At 41.9% G+C, this 21378-nt stretch overlaps 1 protein-coding gene across 4 annotated transcripts; it reads left to right on the top strand.

Moving 5' to 3' along the window:
- The first annotated feature begins 1440 nt into the window (after positions 1–1440).
- On the top strand, positions 1441–20407 carry LOC146386049 (F-BAR and double SH3 domains protein 2-like). Of its 4 annotated transcripts, XM_084932079.1 has the most exons (11): positions 6598–7226; positions 7646–10398; positions 12560–12657; positions 12953–13105; positions 13202–13336; positions 14616–14699; positions 16191–16374; positions 16459–16682; positions 16919–17129; positions 17217–17281; positions 17364–20407. In XM_084932079.1, exons 3-11 carry the CDS (start codon positions 12622–12624, stop codon positions 17415–17417), a joined length of 1146 nt encoding a protein of 381 aa, XP_084788205.1. In that variant the 5' UTR covers positions 6598–7226; positions 7646–10398; positions 12560–12621; the 3' UTR covers positions 17418–20407. The 4 variants fall into 4 exon arrangements, with proteins under 4 accessions (XP_084788206.1, XP_084788205.1, XP_084788204.1 ...); XM_084932080.1 differs by lacking the exons at positions 6598–7226; positions 7646–10398 and adding an exon at positions 1441–2100; XM_084932078.1 differs by lacking the exon at positions 7646–10398.
- Positions 20408–21378: the final 971 nt, after the last annotated feature.

Below are 21378 nucleotides of genomic sequence, written 5' to 3'. Positions count from 1 at the left end.
ACAGCAGGATAACCATGAAAGCAAATTTTGCACAGTCTGAAGAATAAGTTCTACTTTGTTGATGAAACACTAGGAAACACTGTTTGAGGAACCCTCTGTTCTTTTCTAACTCGCTGGTGAAAACTTCAGGTGGCCTTTCTAGAGGTACAAGCTCTCTGAGCTGTGCTGCTGCCTGCTGACCATGTCCATCGTTTTATGACCACAGTATCTTATAACGGATGTCAATCCAGCAGATTATCTTTGGCATGTGGTGGATCAGGAGATTTGCAACATGGATGCACAGCCGACAAACCTGAAGCAACTGTGTGATGCTATCATATCAATATGAAACTGTGAGGAATGTTTCCAGGTCTTTGTTGAATCTGTGCCACAAAGAATTAAGGCAGTTCTGAAGGTGAAAGAAGGTCCAAAACAGTACTGGCAAGGTGTAACTAATGAAGTGGACAGTGACTGTATTTAGTGTCTAGATGTTTTTTTCAGTATTTTATTCACTTAATAGCAGGACAGAACACCACATGACTGTGGCCTTGTGTTATACCCTCTCTGCTGCAGTGATGCTGCAGACAAACACAAACATCGTGATTAGACATTTAAGAAGAGCCTCTTAAAGATGAAGGTCTGTGTCTCTTGACCTAAACACGTAATCCTGTTAAATCTGATTTATGTTCATTAATGCTCCTCACACTGTAATTTAAAATTGGTCACTGATTAATTACAGAAGTACGTTTGTGAGCATAAAGCTGTAAGCCTTGGACCATCGGGATGAAATGTGGTTGGGAAACTTAACAAGCTTTGAAAAAACTTCATCAGTAGTTCGAACAAGACCTCAAAACCTTCGATCACCACGGGTGGTTAGCAGACTGTGGTTGTACCATGCAGCCTAACAACATGCAGTAAATTGCAGGTTAAAGTAGTCTGCTTACACATTGTTAAACGTGTACTGTACTTAAAACTGATCAGTGGGACCTGAAACTGCAAACATTCAGGCGAAAGTTACAGTGATAACAGAGTCATGCCAGTTTTTGACCAGGTGGTTAAACTCATGCAAATTAGCTTCACCCAGGCTCATGAAAAAATTGTCCTGCTTATAGACAGCAGATCATTTGTGTCAGTGTGTCAGGATGGTTCATATTTGTTGACACAGAACAATTTTTCTTCATTTTTTAAGGATTATAAAAGTCTGAATCCCCAAATTGTTCAGTTTGTCTTTTTGCTCCCTATGAGGATGAGGTCACTTTCACCATGTGAAAGGCCTAGTGGTACGGCCTGTCTACCCTTATTTGGATTACCGTAATGACGACAATATCAACGGCTCGCACAGCGTCGCTGCTTTCAGGAGCCATTGGAAGTTTTAAGGTTGCTCGAACCATTGAATACTTATGGTAAGCGAAAGGGCGTATGCTCCGTGGAAAACTCCATATCCCACAATTCATAGCACACCTCTATCGAGTGTAACAATGGCGGCTGCCACCTTGTTTTTATATTCCTCTTATTCGTGTTTCTAGGTCACAAAATAAACTTTTAAGATATTTTCAGGCGAGAATGTAGATGTGTAAACTTCAAATATCTGCTCATTTTATCAAGACATCCCATATTAGCAACAGTTCTCTTACATGTTGCTGCTAGCTGGCTACCTAGCTAGCTAGCGTGGCTAGCGCCGCTTTGCTCAAAAGCACCCGGGCTTGGCTTACAGTGAGGCGGCTCACACTCGTTTCAGCCCCCGATCGCTCACAAAGAGTCTGTGTCTCAGCTGAACTTGTTTTTCGTTTATATGGGCCGATGATTCAATTATTAATTTTAGTAATGGTAAAAACAGTGAAAGGTGGTTGTCCAGATGCTGGTCGATGTGGAAAAATAACTGAGTTGTTTGGTGGTGGCGGCTAACGCGGAGCTCCAACAAAGGGTAGCTAGCCACCGGTGTATGACAGAAAGGACATGCGGGAAAAAGACACATATGAGGCGGCGAGGCAGCCGCTGATCGACTGGTGGTGGCTAACGCGGAGCTCAAACAGATGGCAGCCATGGATCAGGGAAATTGAAGGCAGGAGAAGCAGACCCAAGGCGGCTGCCGGTCAGAGCGTCAGGTTAACTGAATTTCAGGTAAGAAGTTATGAACTGCGCTCTATTTGGGTCAGATATAAACCCAGTTTAGGTGTAGTTTATTTTCGTTGTGCTGACTTTTTACAATCAGTTACAATAACTTACAATAACTGTGTGCGTGCTGAGTTACTGATGTTGAACTTTATTTTATTCATAAGGGTTAGTTGTAGAGTTGCCAACCGTTCCGTACAAACGGAATTGTCCGGCATTCAGAGAAAATATTACCTATTGAGCTGAAAAGGAACACAGTTTGTCCCCTACTTCAGGTAGAACGGAAGAAGACACAAACAGCTGGTAACTGTGCAGGGGTGGATCTAGCAAAGCTTTTGCCAGGGGCCAGGTAGGGCATTAACAGGGAAAGGGGGGCACAAAGATATACTTTTCTTTCTTACTCCCATAAAATATTTAGCTTTTATTAAATAGTTATCTGAATCTTACAACCAAAGTTTGTATAATAAAACACAAGATTGGCTGTAGACCATTGTTAATCATTCAGAACACTGTGTAAAAAAAAAAAAAAAAAAAAAAAGTGAATGCAAAAGTGCATAAATGTTTATTTTACGTGTTTGATGTGTGTGGCGGGGCGTGGAGTGCAGTGCCGCTGCAGGGGAAGTGGACCCACCTGAGCGGCATCTGCAATCACGCCTCTCAGGCGTAAAGTCTGTGCTCTCTCGGCTGTTTTTTTTTTGGTGTGTGTCAGGCTTTGAGTTGAAAAGCTACAGCCGGCTGTGTGGGTACACCAACCATGTGTGAAAAGTGGTCCATAACGTAATGCTTCAAAGCGTGTTCATGCAAACATTGTCGGGTCTGCCGTGGTACAATGGGACTTCTGCTCATGAACCTCTGTGCACAGCGTCTGCAAATCGGGGCTGTACGAAGTCACCTCATCTTTACACAAAACTGTAAGCTGTCATCTGTGAGGCGTGAGCGGTGTTTGGTTTTACCATAGTTCATGGTGGAGAATGGCTGCTCTGCTGAGTTTTGCTCTCTGTAGCCGTTTGAATGGCAAACTACACTGATTAGCAGCATAGGCACACTTAAAATTTCTTCTGAAATTTTCGCTTTCTAGTTCAAATTACACTTTCAGCAGCAACTAGTGAGGTAAAGCAAATGAGAAGCTGTTGTGTTTCAGTGTGACCAGTGCTGCATAAATGTTGTGTTATCTTACCAGGCATGGTCTCTTTATAAATGCCCAACAGAGCCAACAAAAGGACTTTAATTATATGCTCTGTGTTGTTTGTTAAGCTTTTTGTATGTCAGTATGTCCAGATAAACTTTGTTTCTCATGGTTTACTTCATACAAACCGTCTCCTCTCAGATCTCAGAGGACTGATGTCTCATTATGGGTCCCTGCATTAGTGTGATGGAGTGTCTGTGGCATGTTGAAATCAACTGATTGATTTTCGTTAAAAAGAAAAACTTCTGACTGACTGGTGGCTGACCTTCTCTGTTCCTCACAGAATTGCCATTTGTGGATGTGGTCCACTGATCCACATCCAGTCACACATACAGAAGAGGGGGACATTCAATTAAAAACATTAAATACAGATCAAAAGCATAAATGTACTTTACATGAAACAAATGCTGGGTGAGCAGAAGTGGAATTTGCTGTAAGCTGAAGTCAGCGAGCAGCAACATCCTGAGAAAATCATGACTTAGCATTAATGTCCTTAGCTATAGTCAACACAGTCACACACTATGAGGCAGTCCTGTTTGAAATTTCCACCAAATCTACTTTTGTGTTTGTAGTGCTGTGTTTCCTCAGTGGATGCAGATGGTCAAAGTCTGTGTTTTCAAATATGTAGAGTGTCATTTCTCTACATAACACAGAAATAAGAATTTACAAATGAAACAATTATTCAGAAACAAAATGTGCAAAACCCAAAATAAACGAATCTTCAGTTTAGAGCAAAGGAATCATCTATTAATGTTGTGGAGTTGTTAAACACACACAAACTGCTCCAAGATGAATAACTCGGTGTGGAGATCAGGGAAATATTTTACTGCTACTATTCATAACCATCATCATTACCATTACATTAATTATCATTTCATCAAAGCATTTATTCAATGGATTACACATGTTCTTAGTTAAGATTATTACACCTATCACAGAGAGCTTCTGTCTGGTAAAAGGTTAGAAGCATCAACGGGCGGGGTGAGGCTGAGTGCGTTGGAGGTCGAGACACACACACACAAACAGTAGTTAGACTCATATTTAGGTAAGAGTTCAAATAATAGTTTGCAAAAGCTTGTGACTGCAAAATTGTGTCTGCCTAAGGGACAGTTTGTTCCAGGAGATAAGCGAGAGTTAGAAGATTAATAGGAAGCACCTGGCCTCGAGACGGAGAAGATGTCCTTTTAAATGTGTCAAAAGTCGTCAACAGAACATTTGTGGTTTTGAAACTTATGCATGTGTTGTATCTGCTTGACGCATGAGGGGGCGTCATAAAAGTAAACCCTGATGGTATAAAACAACTGCTTGTGTATCGTTGGGCGGAGATCGATGCTGTCTGTGGGCAGTGTTCATCTCCCCACGCGCGTGTTCATTAAAATCACTGTTTGACCGAAGCTCTTCTGGACCATTATTGTTTTGTGCTCACCCTCAATATTTGAACTCGTAACATTTTGGGGGCTTGTCCTGTGACTTGAGGAGGGAGTGAGTTCGGAGGTTTGGACAGAGAAATCCGGGGTCCAGAGGGCGGTCAGATGCGCAGACACGATCCGGTGATCGAACTGAGTGGACAAAGGCCGGCCTATTTAAAAGGTGAGGCACATACCTGTTGAATTATTTCCAAAGTGTGCCAAATTGGACATTGAAAATTAAAGTCTACTCAGTAAATCACTGGTGAAAGTCTGTTTTGATTTTGGTGAAATTTTCATGAGGTTTGAAAGTTGAAATAATGATAATGGGAGTTTGTAAGTGACAGTGCTGAGTAAAGAGAAAGCAGTTGGACTGCTAAGAGAGTTTAAAGCAGTTGGACTGCTAAGTGAATTCGGTATAATAGGTAATTGGTTATTTTGTGGGTTAAAGTCCCCATTGGTCATAAGGTTGGACCTGCGTCAGTCATACATTTTTTCTGAGGTGTTGATTGTTGTTTCAAAGTATTATAAATTTTTCTATAACGGCAGCGGGGCTACTAAGAAGCACATAGCCCGGAGTTTACACTCCCTCCTTGTCGTGGACGCGCGACATTGACCTCTCGGTGAAGAGGGTTAGTTCAGTGTGGCTTAACTGTGGGGTACAGGGCATCCTGGAATAAGCTAGGAGTTAGTCTCCTCACCGTTTGGAACGGTGGTCTGCGCTTTTTTGGCCAGCAGAAGTCGGACTTCGGGCGTGAAACCTTAACTTAAAACTTCGGGGAAAGCCTTGGCTGTGAAATGCCAAAAATAGAGCTTGAGGCAAAGTTTGGGTTGGTTGACGCTTTTAAATTCAGTTAGGGCACTAGAAATCGGGCCACCGTCCGGGACGGATACTGGTTAAATTGATCGCAAAAACACTCAGGAAGTTTATCGGTTGGACCGTTACTTTAAATTTGTCGAAATTGTGTAGGTGTTAAAAGGCCTGACCATCTCTGCAGTTGTAATTATAAGACGTCTTTGTAATATAAAATAAGAGATCTGTGTGTGAAAGGTGTCTGTGATCCAGCGCTGAGGCTATTTTTAGACTGCGTGTGTGTGAAAATGTAAATGAGGAAGCAGTGAAAGGCTGAGTGCATTATCAGTTGTGTAAATGCTGTCGTAAATATTGCTACATGCCTGTAATTAAGACGCTGATTTTGCTGATTAAAATATTACAAATAAAGTTTTGATTGATTACGGTGAATGTTTGATGTTTGGCTGGGTTTTGATATAGAAGAGACAAATTGTGCATGATTTAGACCGGCATTTCAGTCGGCAGGGTGAGATTGAGTGGAGGAGTTGAGTGATGAATACGGGGCTGAATTATTTCATTTTTGTGGTGTGAAGCAGCATTTTGTAAGATTTTAAGTGGTTTTTGTTTCAGTTTCATCACATATAAGCAGTTGTGTTTGACGAACTTATTTACTATTTGATTTTATCATTATATAGGGTGTGATCAAGTATGAATTTCAGCACTGGATGTGGTGTAGGAATTTTATTTTTATTTAGATAAAAGGCATGCTTATTTCGGGGTCTTGCCGAATTGAAATTTCACCTATAGTGGATGTTCTTTACATGAATTGCATTTGTCACGGTGATTATAAATGAATGATTAGATACAGTGAAATTTCTTAAGGGTGTTTGTGTGTGTTTTTATGGATAATTGCTACTGGTTTTATTCATATTGAGGAGCGGATGATTGCGACTGAGTGTGTGCATAGATAACGTGAAGACGGCTTTGCAGCTGTTGGGTGTGAGTAGCTGTGTGTGTGATAGGAAGCAGTGTGGGTGACAGGAAATCTGCATGCCCATAAAAGGCAACTGCCTGACTGTGTGAAGTGTGCACCCAGAGAGAGAGAGAGAGAGAGAGTAAAATCTAGGCAGATGAAGCCAATGGATGTTTTAAGAAAAGAAATACTAATTGAATGTTTTAGTGTGTTAATACAGGTGGATTTCTCTCAACCTGGAAACTCGAGTACAGCGGCAAAAGGATAGATTAACAGAATTGGGACGACAAACAGGCCAGGCTTTGGCTTAAAATTTTACAGCTTGACCTCTCACTTTGTCCCCACCCTGAGAAGAAGCTTAAAGGACAATTAATCTCCTGATGAAGACCGACAGAACATCGTGGACTTGAAGAGTTAACCGCAGGCAAAAGACAGTGCAACTGACCAATAACACTGAAGGGTCAAGCAGCAGCATGTATGAACACCACTGATGGAACATGAGCTTTGAATCACAAGCTGGAAACCAGCCATGCTGGGAGTTGACCTACAAGAAAAGACCGAAAAGATCAACGGAGAAGAAACAGAGACAGCTGAGTTTGGACTGTATTTGCTGGAGATTTCAAGGCCACACAGGACACTGTGAGAAGAGAGGGACAGGGACCAGTCAGAGGTCAAGCCCGGACGAGTTCGAGTGCAAACGTACAGGATATAATTGGATTGAAATTGAAGGCTGAACTTATGATGGTTTATAGATGTCCACCACGTCACAACAAAGAGGTAAAATAAAGAGAGCAACTAACTAACAATTACATTAATGAATAGAAAAACACATATACAAGTTGTTACATGTGAAACTATTTTTGGAAAGAATCAGAAGTGAGACAGCTTGAATCCACAGCTCAGTGCAAAGATGCATGAATTAAACCTGATTATAAAAATACATATGCAATGAAGACACGCTTACACTTACATACATGACATATATTGGGATTTCTGACCGGAGAGAGAGAGAGAAACTGGACGGTTAGGCACTGATGATAGTAATGAAAATGTCTGTAACAAAAAAAAGGGGGAGAGAAGGCTGACACAGGGCCGGTGTTTCTCCCCTCTTTGAATAACACAGCCAACACAACATCATTTTCCTGTTCGCCTGTTGTTGTTTTGTTTTTGTTTTTTCTCTTTATGCTTGATTACAGGCTGCTTTGCCGGCCCTGGAAGCTGAGGCTGACCTGGACTCCTGCTCTCCCCTCTACCATCTTCGATGTGACCCTGACCAAACGCTGTAGCAGCTGGACCCACAACAACAGCCTGAGAATGTCAACAGTGCTGCAGGAAAGCGATCTCAGGCAGCAGAGACGGAGAGCGCTAAACCTAAGGCCCGTTTCACTACACGGAGGAAAATTCTCAGACAGCTTCAGCTGACAGAGCTGTGACGAGACGCCCATTAAGCCCGAATGAAAAGTGAGGCCGAGCAAAAGAAGGCTGACCTTAATAACTCTGCATTAACACTGTGCAGGACAGTGATGGACTAACACGGATGATCGGGCAGTAAAAGGGCGTGCCAGAGACAGGAGGAGCAACTGAGGTCAGGAGGCACCTCAGAACGGACAAAACACGGAAGAAGATGCAGGTTTCACCTGCAGTGAGCATGGACACTGGAGAAAAGGACTGCCCCAACTGGGGCCAGAACCAGGACGGACTGAACTTTGAACAGCAACAATGGTCACAAACAGACTGAAAAGGAGGAGGGCAGGACCCCAGGGCACGCTTCAGGCCGTGGTTTACCCAAGACACCAGAACAGGAAAGTGATGAACACACACACACACACACCTAAATACACTGACCCAGAATGAAGAGAAACACACACACATGTGCACTCGTTGATTGAGTGAGAAATCACACACAAACCGAAACGCTGATTCACTGAGAATTGATCCAAATACAAATACACATGCACATGCTCGTGCAATGAAGAGTGATGCACATGCTCGTGCAATGAAGAGTGATGCACATGCTCGTGCAATGAAGAGTGATGCACATGCTCGTGCAATGAAGAGTGATGCACATGCTCGTGCAATGAAGAGTGATGCACACGCACACACATGCTGATGCAATGAAGAATGCTTTGCTAACAAATGCTTATGCTGATATGCAAAATGCTGCACACAAACATCCAAGTAGATAATTTTTATAAAAAGCTATTGATTACTTAGAATGTGTTTTATGTCACCCAGAGGGCATTTATGTAGATTTAAGGGACAAGATCTAAAACAGTTTGGTTATGAAAACAATGTCTGCGCGTGATGTCTGTGTACGGCTGCTCAAGGCCTCGACTGAATTGTTTACTGTGCTTCACACAGCCTGATAAGGAGCAGTGGTACAGAGTGAAAATGAGGAATTAATAGTCAAAGTTTTATTTCAGAGCACCGCATTTTCTGTGATTGAGATTTAATTCAAGGAGGAACAAAAGTTGCTATAGCACCTGAGGTTCTTATTCCCACACAATATTGTCCCGGGAGGAAGCAAAACTTTCCTGTGAATTTCTGTTTGATTTTTGGGTTTTGCTTAGCACTAGGTTGATTTTATCAGTGAGGTTTGGATTGTTTTCTTTCTCTAAGAGAGAGAGAGATGGTTTTATGTTTGGATATGTCTGCAACGGGCCCTAGTAGGTGTTATGTTATTAGTATTTTATTGGGTACGTTTGTTTTTGCTTTTGTTACAGTGCACGGAAATAAGAAAGTCTGAGTGGTGTGATTCACCGGTGGTCATATTTTGTGAGTTTATGATTTAACAGTCAGCTCTTTAAACCAGGCCTGGAAGATTGAAATTTAAAGTGCTATGAAATATTCTTACTGAAAACAGTTGCAAAGTGTGCTTCTCCATGATTATAATGGGCCCTGGAGAGATTCACTTATATGGGACATTGATCACATGAGATGGTCCTGAGTCTAAAAGGATTGCAGCGAGTCAATCCAGTCCAAAAAACAAGGAATTGTTTTCCTTTAAAATGATGACATCATCTTGCTGGTGATGGATGCTTGAATAGGTCGCGCGTGAGACTCCATTATCAGCAATATCTGGTATGAATGTGTGTGGATGTATGCATGTAACTGGACTGTGATGGACTGACGACTAAAAGTTTTAACTGACTTGATACGGAGACAAAAACGGTACTGACTTTAGGATTAGTAAATGTCCACAAACAATTCACCCAGCCTGTAAAAGAAGGGTGGATGTTTTGTCTGGCTTTGTTTTGTTTTTGCAGGAGCAGAAGGATGACAGACTAAAGGGGGAGAATGTAGCTTCACATGAGAGTGTGAACTGCAGACTGAACCCTTTGGTTGCTAATTTTGAGTTACTAATGTTTGCATTAAGAAAATTGTGTTTTATTAGCTGTGTTTTAATTAATGTATCACATTATATTGTGGGGAAGTGTCAAATGTTACAGTGGAGAAAATATGTTACTATTAACCATATCAGGCCACTGTAAAAAGTCAATTAAATTTTATAGAGGAAAAAGCCAAAACTTTAACAATATCTATGAATAATAGGGAAATGGTAGGCTTGTCACATTCAAAATAGAGATATGTAAAAACAAATACTGGTCCACGTGATTTAGGTTCTCCATTGAAATAGTCAATAATTTAGAAAAGTAGAATAGAACCGACGGGGACATGTGATAGGATGTGGTACTGCAAGAGAACAAGAGCAAAGTAAAGAAAGGAAAACCTATTGTGTTTAGTTTTGATAAATTCAAATTCAAATGTACCATTATACTCAGAGGATCAATATGAAATCAAATATATGCAAATGAAACACATGACTGATAACTGTTCTGTCCTGAGCTTTTTTCCTATAGCACCCACTTGACCACACCAACAGTTTTTCGATACCAAAGGAAGGTAATTGCGAATAATCGAGGGAGGAATATCATCAAAAGTGGGAAAGGTAAGCCCCGATGGGGGTGATAACACCATTAATTTTACTTATGGTCAAATTCTTAAAATTGGACACCGAACATAAAAATTAAATCCAATATTTAGAGACAGAGTGGAGCTCTAGATAAACATACTGCTTATCTAGATCGGAGAGTTTGAATCTATAATACTGTGAGATAACATGCAGTAGAATGTTGACCATGTTGAGTATGTTTATTGTAATGTGCAGAGATTGGCTAATCTGACCAGGAAATGCAATGAGCAGGAATGTCAGAACAGGTAGCGTTAAAGTCACCTTTGACAGTCCAGACTGGGATGGCGTTGGACATCCTCAGGGTGGAAAAGGGTTGGTGTGACCAAGGTGTGGTTTGGCTTGTTGTATGTATATTTCAAAATGATACAGCTCTGGAGGGACCAGTTACTTCACATAATCATCATCATCGTCTCCTTCCTCCTTCTCCTTGGTCCTTCTACCCTGCGCTTGCAAACGCTCAGCTTTACAGAGGGTAGTCTTCACGTAAACCGGCCCTCTCCTCAGTTCTCCTGGGCCTCGCTGTTGGACGCTTGGCTTTACAGAGGGCAGAGTTCGTGTAAACCGCCCTCCTTGAGGGCCTCAGACTCTCCCTGCCGCCTTCCTACCTCCTTCTGCTCCATTCTCCTGCTCCTCGCAGGCAAGCGCTTAGCCGGGTGGGCCCCAAGTTACGCGTAAACCGGCCTTCGCGAGGAATGGGGGTGCTCTCTACTCCGTGGGTACACTGTGACCCCTTAGTAATGGCGATGGGGTATTTCGCAACCCCGATGCACATTCGTAAGTTACGATGACAAACACTGGGGTCTGGAGGGACCCCGAAACGTCGGAGGAAACAACTCTCAACTTCACATCATCATCATCGACGATCTGACTGGATGGCTGTTCGACACAGAAACGTCCTGAAAGTCCATCTGTTACAATCCGGTCAGTGCCAGCGTAGCACCATCTGCTGTTTCGCAACAGAAACAACTTTTCTGTGTTTTGTTAGATTCATAAAGCTAAGCAAAAAAATTGGCAAATTCCGGTTTTAAACATAAAGCACCTTAAAAAAAGTCCCACAAAGTTGATGTTTAAATTCTCTCTTAGGGTGTAAAAATCTGCTAGTTTTAGAGCTACAGATTACTTGTTGAGCCCTCTATTGTTAAAAATAGATCCTGTAGCTTTTTTGGAGAATCTGTGGATTTAAAAATATGTTAAAATTAGTCCATGTTTTCATATTGAGAAAAAATGTAATGCTAGACCTGCCCCCATCCTGCAACAGCAGCAGTTGAGGCAATATATTTACCCATCAGTCATGTCTAGGTAGCTCTGGCTCACGTTACTGCAGCCTTCTAATCAAAATGCATTTGCAATCTCTATTTTAAATTTTATTTTCTTGTTCTCACTGCCTTGAGCCTCTTCTGTTTAAGCACATTTTGCATGTAATGAAATGTGCTCTATAAATAAAATTGGCATTGACATAAATTTCGATGCCTATCAAAATGATATCCTCAGCAGTTAAAGGTATGAGTGGTGGTAATTTTTGTTGCTTTTGCTTTCACTATATAATGAATAAACCCATATAAGGAAAAGTCATGAAATATGATGATCATGGGATTTTAATTTAACAGTTTTTACAATTCCAGAGGAGTCAAAATGACCCTTTGGACATGATGAGTGTGACGTTCTGCAAAGAGAAGGAAATCCTCTGGGAAGTTTAAGTCTCTGAATCTAAACGTGCGTGTTATGTCTGTGTTTGGGTTTGGAGTTATTCTGATGTGGTTTGTCACCCCTTACTCACACAATCCCTGGAAAATCTTTGCAGGAAGTGTACAAAATGCACTGATGTGTCACTTTTTTCCATTAAACTGGAATTTGGCCTTTAATGCAGCGAAGCCGGTCAGCTGGATGATAATAATAAACCTCGGCATCATAAACTTCTCCATATTTTACTGTGGCATGAAAGGATAAAATTGATAAGAGCTCCGTCTCACTGGTTTATTGCGAAAGCTGGTTTAAGATAAGTGAGCACAGCTCGTGCAGCGACCTGTTTCCAGATGTCCCTGGTTATGTTGATCGCTTTATTGTTGGACCGTTTCCATCTATTCCATGTGTTCCTTTGTATACGTCACCACAATAGTTGTAATTGTTTTGTTTTCAGGCCCTGGAGGATACGGGACCCAGGAAGCTTCGGAGCCAAACAACAGCGAGCTGGAGATCAAGATGGAGGTGGCCAGGCAGAGTCTCCGGAGGGCAGAGGTAACCTTTGAACTTCTAGATCAGCGATTTCTCCATCTTCTGAATCAGTTTCTCCTTATTTAAAGTTGCCCCAGTGCGCCACCTGCTGGTTTGAAAGGTGAAGTGACAGATTTAAAGGATTAATGTTCTGTTAGAAGAGAGCAGAGGTGTTTAAAACACATTAAGTATTTATTTTATTTTCATACTAATCTCATTGTGTTTTCTTTATTCTTTGGGGGGTGGGGGGCTTGTCAGTGGGTTGTAAAAGTCTGGTGGTCTTTAACTCACCTTTATTTTTTATTTTTTTTGCTGCTAGACGGTGAAAGCGAAAGCCGAGGCCCGGCTGGACCTGCTAAGGGAGGCTGGAGTCCCGGTTGAAACGTGGCTGAAGAGTGCAATGAACCAGGTGATGGAGGAGCTGGAGAACGAGCGCTGGAACAACCTCAGTACCCACGATCCTTCACTCTCCGTAAGACGAAAACTCCAATTCCACAGTGCTGTAGTTTTGAAGTATATGCGCTGTAGATTTGTGCCCTAAACGCAGATGTCGGTCTAACATCCGTAGGTAACAGCAGATTTGGAGCGAGAGGATGAAGAGGAGATGGAGGACAGCGGTGAAGTGTTGGATGACAGCAGCTCCAGCCCCTCCAGCACCTTGAAAAACTATCCACTCACCTGCAAAGTGCTCTACTCCTACAAGGTAACGACACACGCTTAAGCAGGGTCGTAGCCGATGAGTCGGTCAGTGCCCAGAGAAATGGTGACATCTACAAAGCCTCATGTGTTTGCAGCGAGTCGAGTCTGAGTTTAGTCTCCTAAACAATCGGTGTCGCTGCTCTGGAAAAAAACACTGTTTGATTGCTGTTGCAGCATCTCTGCGCTTTCTGTATTCACAACTCTTTAAAATACGTGCAGAGGCCGGCCTTGCCTCGAGCTCGAGGCACGGGGAGTGCGTGTTGGGAGTTACAGAAGCAGTCATTATTAGAAAATGCAGGAAGCTGGTGGAGCTGGATATTGATGGATGAAGATTCAGGAGCCACAAAAAATGTGTTTTTAGAAGAACAGTGACTTGCAGAGTTACACTTTCTGTCCTCCGTAAACCTCATTTTCATGCAGAATACATAAAACAGTTGGAAGTGAAAGGAAAAGTATTTTTAAGATTCTGTAGGTTTAACCATATTTTCTGGTAATTATATGATTAATATTTAAATCTTTTTAAGTGTCTTGTCATGTTCTCCTGTGCCTCTGTGGTTCTCTCCAGGTTCCTCCTTCATTAAAAGACAAACTTGTTAGATTAAAGCTTCTGTTACTGACGCAGACAGCTGGAGACTCATTCCTGTTATATTTTCTGAAAGTGTGGTTGAAGTCTGCCGTCTGTGTGGTGCATTATAATGTGGATGCTCTCTGTGTTAGCCTACAAAGCTGGCTGGGATTTCCTCCATCCCTGCTGGATGGATGTCGTCATAAAATCTATTAAGATGTAAATACGGTTAACCTCTCCACACATGATTTAAATATTTGGATTGGACGTGGATCTTTAACATGTCACCAATTATAATTCTGACTTTGAAGTAAAGCCACTTTTTGTTTTGGCTGTTTTTAATCAGTTCCAGTCGTGTTTAACCCCCATTTAGATTGACTTTCCCAAACTTTGTGGCACTAATGATTCTGTGTCCAGGTTTAAAACACCTGCTCTCTGAATTTGTACAGAAATTCTAGTGTAAGTCTGAGTTTTGTGCTGCTTTGGAGTATTAGTTGTTTTATATTACCTGAGTCCTGAGTAAAGTGTGGTATAAATGCAGGCATGGTCTCAGTGTTTTCTTCAGTGTTCTGGCTGATGTTATTGAAGCCACAGTGAGCATTTTTGTCCGTTCACCAGTGTGGCGGTATTTGAAAAATATACATCACGGGTGAAATGAAGATGGTTAAACTGTTACATCGCAGCTTTAATTTGAATTAACGTGTTTGTCTGTCTGCAGGCTTCTCAGCCAGACGAGCTGACCATCGAGGAGCAGGAAATCTTGGAGGTCATCGATGATGGCGACATGGAGGACTGGGTCAAGGTACAAAAATAACACAAACACAGTTATGTAGCAGAAGCACTCTCATGTTTGAGGGTTGGTTGTTTTGTGTATTAGTTCACTCTCTGGCTCTTAGACTGTTTGACAAACATTTAGTTTCAGTTTTTATAAGACCTCGCACCGGTACAGACTATCTACTGGACGTTTTAGTGTTTCTCTGGGATCAGTTGGACTGATGTGGCTTCAGGAATTAGAATAATTCAACTAAAATGCGTGTGGTGCATTGAGGCAGGTCAGGTTGGCCTGGGTGGTAGAAGCTCTGCTGAACATAAAGACAAATCAAAAAATGTACAAATACACAGTTCTCTGCTTCTTTTTTTGGCCCCGCAGCCGTAAAGGGCTGATGGGAGATTCTCGTCACCCAGCCGGGCAGGCAGGTGGGCGGGCATGGCACCCAAGTTTGTGAATGCAATAATTCATGAATGAGGCAGTTTTTAAATTCATACCTTAAGTGCAGCTACTGAAAATCTGGGCCAAATCCTGATTGATGGTGATCCAATCCTGCCTCAGCAGCGCTCCGGTGTGATCACAGTTTGTCAGCTTCTGCTTTTTAACAGCGGTTCGTGGACTCTTGATCAGTTTTAGATCTGCGGAGTGACCTGGTCATGGATATAAAATGTTAATTTGATGATCTCCCAGCTACTTAGTTATCATTTTCACTTTGTTTGTCACAGACTGTTACAAAGTTGCTCCTGGACCTTTGGGAGAAAATTTGAGAAGTCTTTGAGGACATTTTTCGGGTGGTCAGTGGTTTATACTTAAATGTAGAAATGTCAGCTGTGGATGCTCCCATCATTGTGTGAAGTCATTCTTTTATAAACGCCTCTGCAGAGCTGCTGGTGTGTAGTCATTGTGTACTTTGTGTGTGGTTGTTTTCCGATCATTTCCCTGAAGGAACATTGTGCATTGTTGCTGTTTTACTTTTGTTTATTGTGTAAGTCTGGCTTTCCTGTGAGCCATTGTGCAAATGTTCCACGTGTTGAGCCAATATTTTATGTATATTTACTTAGGTGATTATCTTCTCATATACAGATATAGTGTTTTAATGGGGTATTTATTTTAATGAATATAATCATACATAAAAATGTGAGCAATATCATTTATATAGATCTGTTTTAGTGCTGTGATTCCCCACAGCATGCCCCAACAGAGATCCCAATACCTCTGAGTGTTTTCAATCTGAATGAAAATAAGTAAGCAGCGGAAGGGGAGGCCACCGGTGTTCATGAAATCAAGCTTCATGAATTCAGCAGAGGCTTGTTTAGGATTTTAGATTTCTCGTTAATTCAGGAAGAGAGAACAAAAGCTCTCCTATTATTCTCTTTGTGGCTGTTATTAAATTCTGGCGACGATGCAGTGATATTGTTACAGCCCTACTCTTTACATCTGACTTTATTTTTTCTCATTAGGAGTTTTCCTGTTGAAACATTTTTGGCTGTTGTCATCGTCTGTGTGCATTGTCTGTGTTTCCAGGCCAGAAACCGTAGCGGACAGGTGGGCTACGTCCCGGAGAAATACCTGCAGCTGCCCTCCTCCAACAGCCTGCTGAGCATGCTGCAGTCGCTGGCCGCGCTGGACGCCCGATCCCATTCCTCCAGCAACTCCACCGAACCTGAAACCGAACTCCCAACCGGCTCCGTCAACGGAGACTCCAGTGGTGAGATCCGCCTCCACCAGATAATATCGGAGTTTTGATTTCCTGCTTTGTTTAATACCCTCGTTGCCACTGTCTGTGTTGCAGTTTCATTCGCAAAGGCTTCGTACGACTACGCGGGACAAACGGAAGATGAGCTGTCGTTCCCAGAAGGCGCCATCATCCGCATCCTGAGCAGAGAGACCCACGAGGACGATGGCTTCTGGGAGGGCGAGTTTAACGGCGTTGTTGGTGTGTTCCCCGCAGTTCTTGTGGAGGATCTCACCGTGACCAGCGAGAATGGAGATGGGCAAAGAGACGGCAGCGCACAGGTAGGCTCACGCTGACTTAGCCGCTAAATTTCATGTTCTATACAATTAAAGTTCTTCTGGTTGAACGCACACACACTGTGTCCCCCCCTGGATCAGCTGCCTCTACATCAGCGCAGTACGAATCTACTGTAGCAACTTATTTATGACACTAAGTACTGTGTTGTTAAATAATTTATTTCTTTTTATTTTATATAAAATATTAAAGTTTGCACACCTGTCCACTGTTTGTGTTGAAGGCTTCCCCGTCCACACTCTCTCAGTGCGAGCGCTCCCCTCGTGGTCCCTTCCAGCCGGGACCTCTCCACAGCAGCCCCCTTCAGACCCCCACCGTGTCCTCTCCAGTGTCGAGTCCCTGCAGCGCCACAGCCTCTCCCATTGGCCGACCACCCTCCTATCACAACGGACACCACAGACCGCCGCCGGCTCCACACAAAAGCCCCTTTCACAGTGAGAATCTCTGGTTTGTCTGTGAGTGGTTATCTGTAACAAAAAAGGCTGGTGTGAATAATAATCTGCCTCCTCTGCCCTCTTCAGGTCCAGCACAAAGCTCCCCCCAACCCCCCAAATACCCGGAGAGCGGCGGTGGCACCATCCGACCCGTGAGTAAAACCTTCTGTGGTGACGTAAATGACAGCAGACCTTTTTTATCTTCATTTTAACTGAGCCGGTGGATTTTTACAGGTACGTGCCGAAGCAGCATCCTCGCGGGCAGGTGAAGCGGCGAGAGGAGGTTGAGATCACACTGGTGTGAAGGCGGCACCCCCTCGAGCAGGGACTCGTAAAAATACTCCCAAAGGAAACCCAAGGAAACTTAAAAACTCCTGAAGACGCCTGCAGACGGAAGAAGCCCCCCCACTCGGAGAAGGAACACCGCTGCGCCTTTTTCTTTTAACTTCCCGTTCAGTGTTCTCGTTTCTCAACACTACCTTACCCAGAGTTTGTACAAGGCTTCATTCTCACCCCCGAACAGTTACTAAGGTGATAACGAGCAAAAGAAGTTGATAGAAAAGTTAACATCATTTTATCCGTTAATAAAAATCAGTGTGTTTGGACTCGCTGGCTGATATTTTAGGGAGTCGAGCTCATTCGTTCCCTTGCAGAGAGCTCAGTGTGGTATCATTCATCAGTTCGAGCAGCCAGTTTGGTTCTAAAGAACATGCAGCTGACTGAATGAGGCGTTTCATGATATTTAACCCACCGACAGCATAAAACAGAGTGGTTAGCTGATGAGCAGACCCTGGATTTTCTGTTGTTTGAGACTCGGTCATAGCAGCGTTTCATGTTAAAGTAAAACATGTTAGACTGGACTGACCTTGACCTTTGAGAGGTCAAACTGAAGGAAGCGTTTGTGTTTTACCTTCATTTTTCTGTTTATGAACAAAGACACGAGTCTGCAGAACATATCGTCGATCAGGCCTGTGTTCCCTAGATTTAGACACATTTCACACCCCTTCAGTGAGTCTTGATAATTTCAGCTGTGTTCTGAAATGAGAAACTGAACCCTTGAACACATCAGGGAACTGTTCAGAGGTCCCAGAGACCTCTATAGGACCAGAAGTCTTTTACAGACGCAGGGGTCGCCCCCTGGTGGCCTGTAAATAGAGTACAGTTTTTTTTTGTTGCTTCACTTTTCCAACCTGGCAGCTGTGTCAATGTTCTGATGTCTGTGGTCCTTTTTGGCAGTGACGTCATTCCCGAGTTTGTGCACTCCAGCAGGAAAGTCAGAAAAGCAAAGTAAGATGGGATTTATTTTAGCTGCAGCACGTTCATTGATAGAATGTGGTAAGTGCTTAGCGTGTGGCTTATATCATGAGTCACAAATACAGGTGAGTGACAGAGCAGATTATGTTTATGTTCTCTGTCACCATCTTGGATTGTTGAGGCTGCTCTGACTTTCCAAGAAGGAAATACTAGTTGAGGGGGAGTTCCAGATGAAAATTACTACTGGGAGCTCAGGAATTCCGACTTCCGACTCAATCTGGAATGCACCGTAAGCCAAGGGCCAACAAGACAACAGCAGATATTTTGACGTCGCCCCCTGGTGACAGGGCAAGGTTACAGCACCATTGTACAACCACACCGCTGCCTTCAGTGACCTTGCTTTTTAGGTGTAACCACTTTTCTGTATCTCTGTTGACACTTAATCGCAAAAAAAAAATGTTGTTTGAAGTCAAAATACAAAGAAATTGTGAGCAGTAATCGGCAAAAATAGTCTGATAATCGCTAATTACATCATCAGCAAACCATAAATCAATTTTCTGTTTTCACCTGAGCGATCTTTAGGCTGCCCGTGCTCCACACGGGTATTGCACATGTTTTCACTTCTTTTTTGGCTTCATTAGTCGATGATGTTTAAGATAAACTGCCTCCTGGCTCCGGTTTCACATTAAAGTCTCTGCAAGAAAACAGATAAGTTCTTCCTTCAGCTCGTCGGAAAACATCACTTCTAACTGATCGTGTTATGGATGCCTTAGCTGCAGAATTTCTCCTCGTTTATGGATTGAAGAAAGAATTTTTTATGTTATAGTTATGATTTCGCCCCCGTTGTGTCTCACGTCGTAGCTCTTTGTTACCACCATCAGATTCACGTCTATGCAACAGAGCTGCACTTGTGAGCAAACCAAAAGTCTCGAAAAGAGGCTGGTCCTCTCCGCCGACACACGTGACCGCTCGCGGTTACACAAACAAGGGAAAAGTGGCAATTTTTACCTGTGATTGTTTTGGATCCCTTATCTTTTTTTCCCCTTCTAATGTTTAGGAAAAGTTTAAAGTGGGAAACATAGCACGTAAACACACAGTCTAACTCTTTTGTTTTTATGTTGCATAATACAGAAAAAAACTGTTTTTACGACACTAATGATGCCAGTAACAGTCGCTGTTGGGGAGGACCGTTTACACTGAGCATGTGCAGTTTAAAGATGCCTTTTATTTTTAAGGAGGAAACCATCCTGAGCTGCTAGCTGTCCAGTTTAAAATCTATAGTGAAGCACTTTCTGATGTCTTCTTATTCCTTTTCAGTATTGTGGATGTTTTGTTCAATATTTCCTGTTTGATGTTTGTTTACCAGCCGTATTGGTATCAATACTTCCTGTTATTTAGCCGTAAATAGCCATTGTAGTGTCTTTGATTGAGATATGACTTATCGATCGTATTGATAGTTTACAGAGAGCTTAGAGATGGATATCTGTGCAAGTAATGGCACAGCTTTTTTCCCCTTTTTTGTTTTTAGAATTAGGATTTTAAGAAAACAAAAACAATTAAACTGTAGCTGAATCTGATCAGAGGAAAAGAGGTATCCGTCAGCCGTGACGCTGCGTTCTCGTTGATCTCCTTGAGATCTGAATGACATCAAACTTATTTTTGAAGTTTGCATTTACCCTGTTGTATTAAAAGAATACCTAAAGTTTCTTTTCCATTAGAGAATTTTTTGTTAACCTGTTTACTGGTCTTGATTATGCATCAAGTCAGAATCTGAAATTCATTTTTTTAAAAAAGGACGTAAAAACTCCCACGTTTTACAGCGTCGGCTATGCGGAGGCTGCCAGGCGTCGTATTTACACACCCATGGATGTTTAACTGTATTTATTGTGTACAAATAAATGTGAAATAAAGATAGCTTAAATGGAACAAGACTCTGTTTTAACTCTTAATTCCTGCATCCACCTGTTTAAAATATATTATTTTAAAATAATGTGTTACATGACTACACAGAAGGATGTTTCAGCTCAGTATATAGCAAATATAAAAAATATAAATAATTCTTAATTTTAAAATAAACATTAATCTGATTATTAAAAAAATTATTGGACAAAAAGTACATGGAACAAAGAACTCGGTGAAATGGAAAAAATAAAGTTCAATATCTTGAAAATCAAATAGAATACAAGCTTTGTTTTCTTCTTTGTTTTCTGTATTTATCTGTTTGTATAAGACAAACAGTTTATCATAAGTAACTGAAAGTCTTTCGGCTCTTCGAAGAAAAACTGATGGGATCCAACAAATAAACATAACTAAAAACTGCAGCCTCAAAAGTAAAACTCATTTGTTGCTGATAACGAACGCAAATCCAAAGTGTTGTTGTTCCCACCCCAGAGCAGCAGGTGGCAGCAGCACGATACAAAGGAACTGTACTGTACTGGGATTTCTGTTCGTTTTTTTTTTTTTTTTTTTTTCCAAAAGAAGAAGCCGTTTTTAACGTAAACTGTTGATTAAAGAGTTTTTTGTTGCAGTTTGACCTTCAGCTGAACTTAATGTTGGATTTCTATTGATTTTAGAGAAGCTATTCGCTGAGAGGTTGTCATAATTCATGCATGAAAGGGTTAAAACTTATCCTTTGTTTCATTTTTTAGTGAAACTCTGGTAGAGTAGCTTTGAAACTGATAATTCAGCATATACTAAAAAATAAAAGCCTTTTCTTACAGTATATTTGTGTGTATTTTATTTTGAAATATTTCTAATTACCACACTTAAAAGTGAACAGCCTGTAATGCTATCATGACTCATCACTCAGATGCGTTTTCGTTTGAAAACGCATCTTTTTCTCTCCGTTTTGGCCTTCCGTCCACACTGAGACAGCGTTTTCGGTCAAGGAAAGCGCAGCGTTTTGAAAACGCTCTCCAAAGCCTATACATTTGACGCAGTTTTCGCATAGCATTGTGGAAAGCGAACTGGAGCCTTTTTAAAAACAATGATACAT

This window comes from Perissodus microlepis, chromosome 6 (assembly GCF_051167445.1).
Source record: "Perissodus microlepis isolate ML-2025 ecotype Zambia chromosome 6, ASM5116744v1, whole genome shotgun sequence".
Taxonomy (NCBI): Eukaryota; Metazoa; Chordata; class Actinopteri; order Cichliformes; family Cichlidae; genus Perissodus; species Perissodus microlepis.
This window is presented reverse-complemented; position numbering and strand designations above follow the sequence as displayed.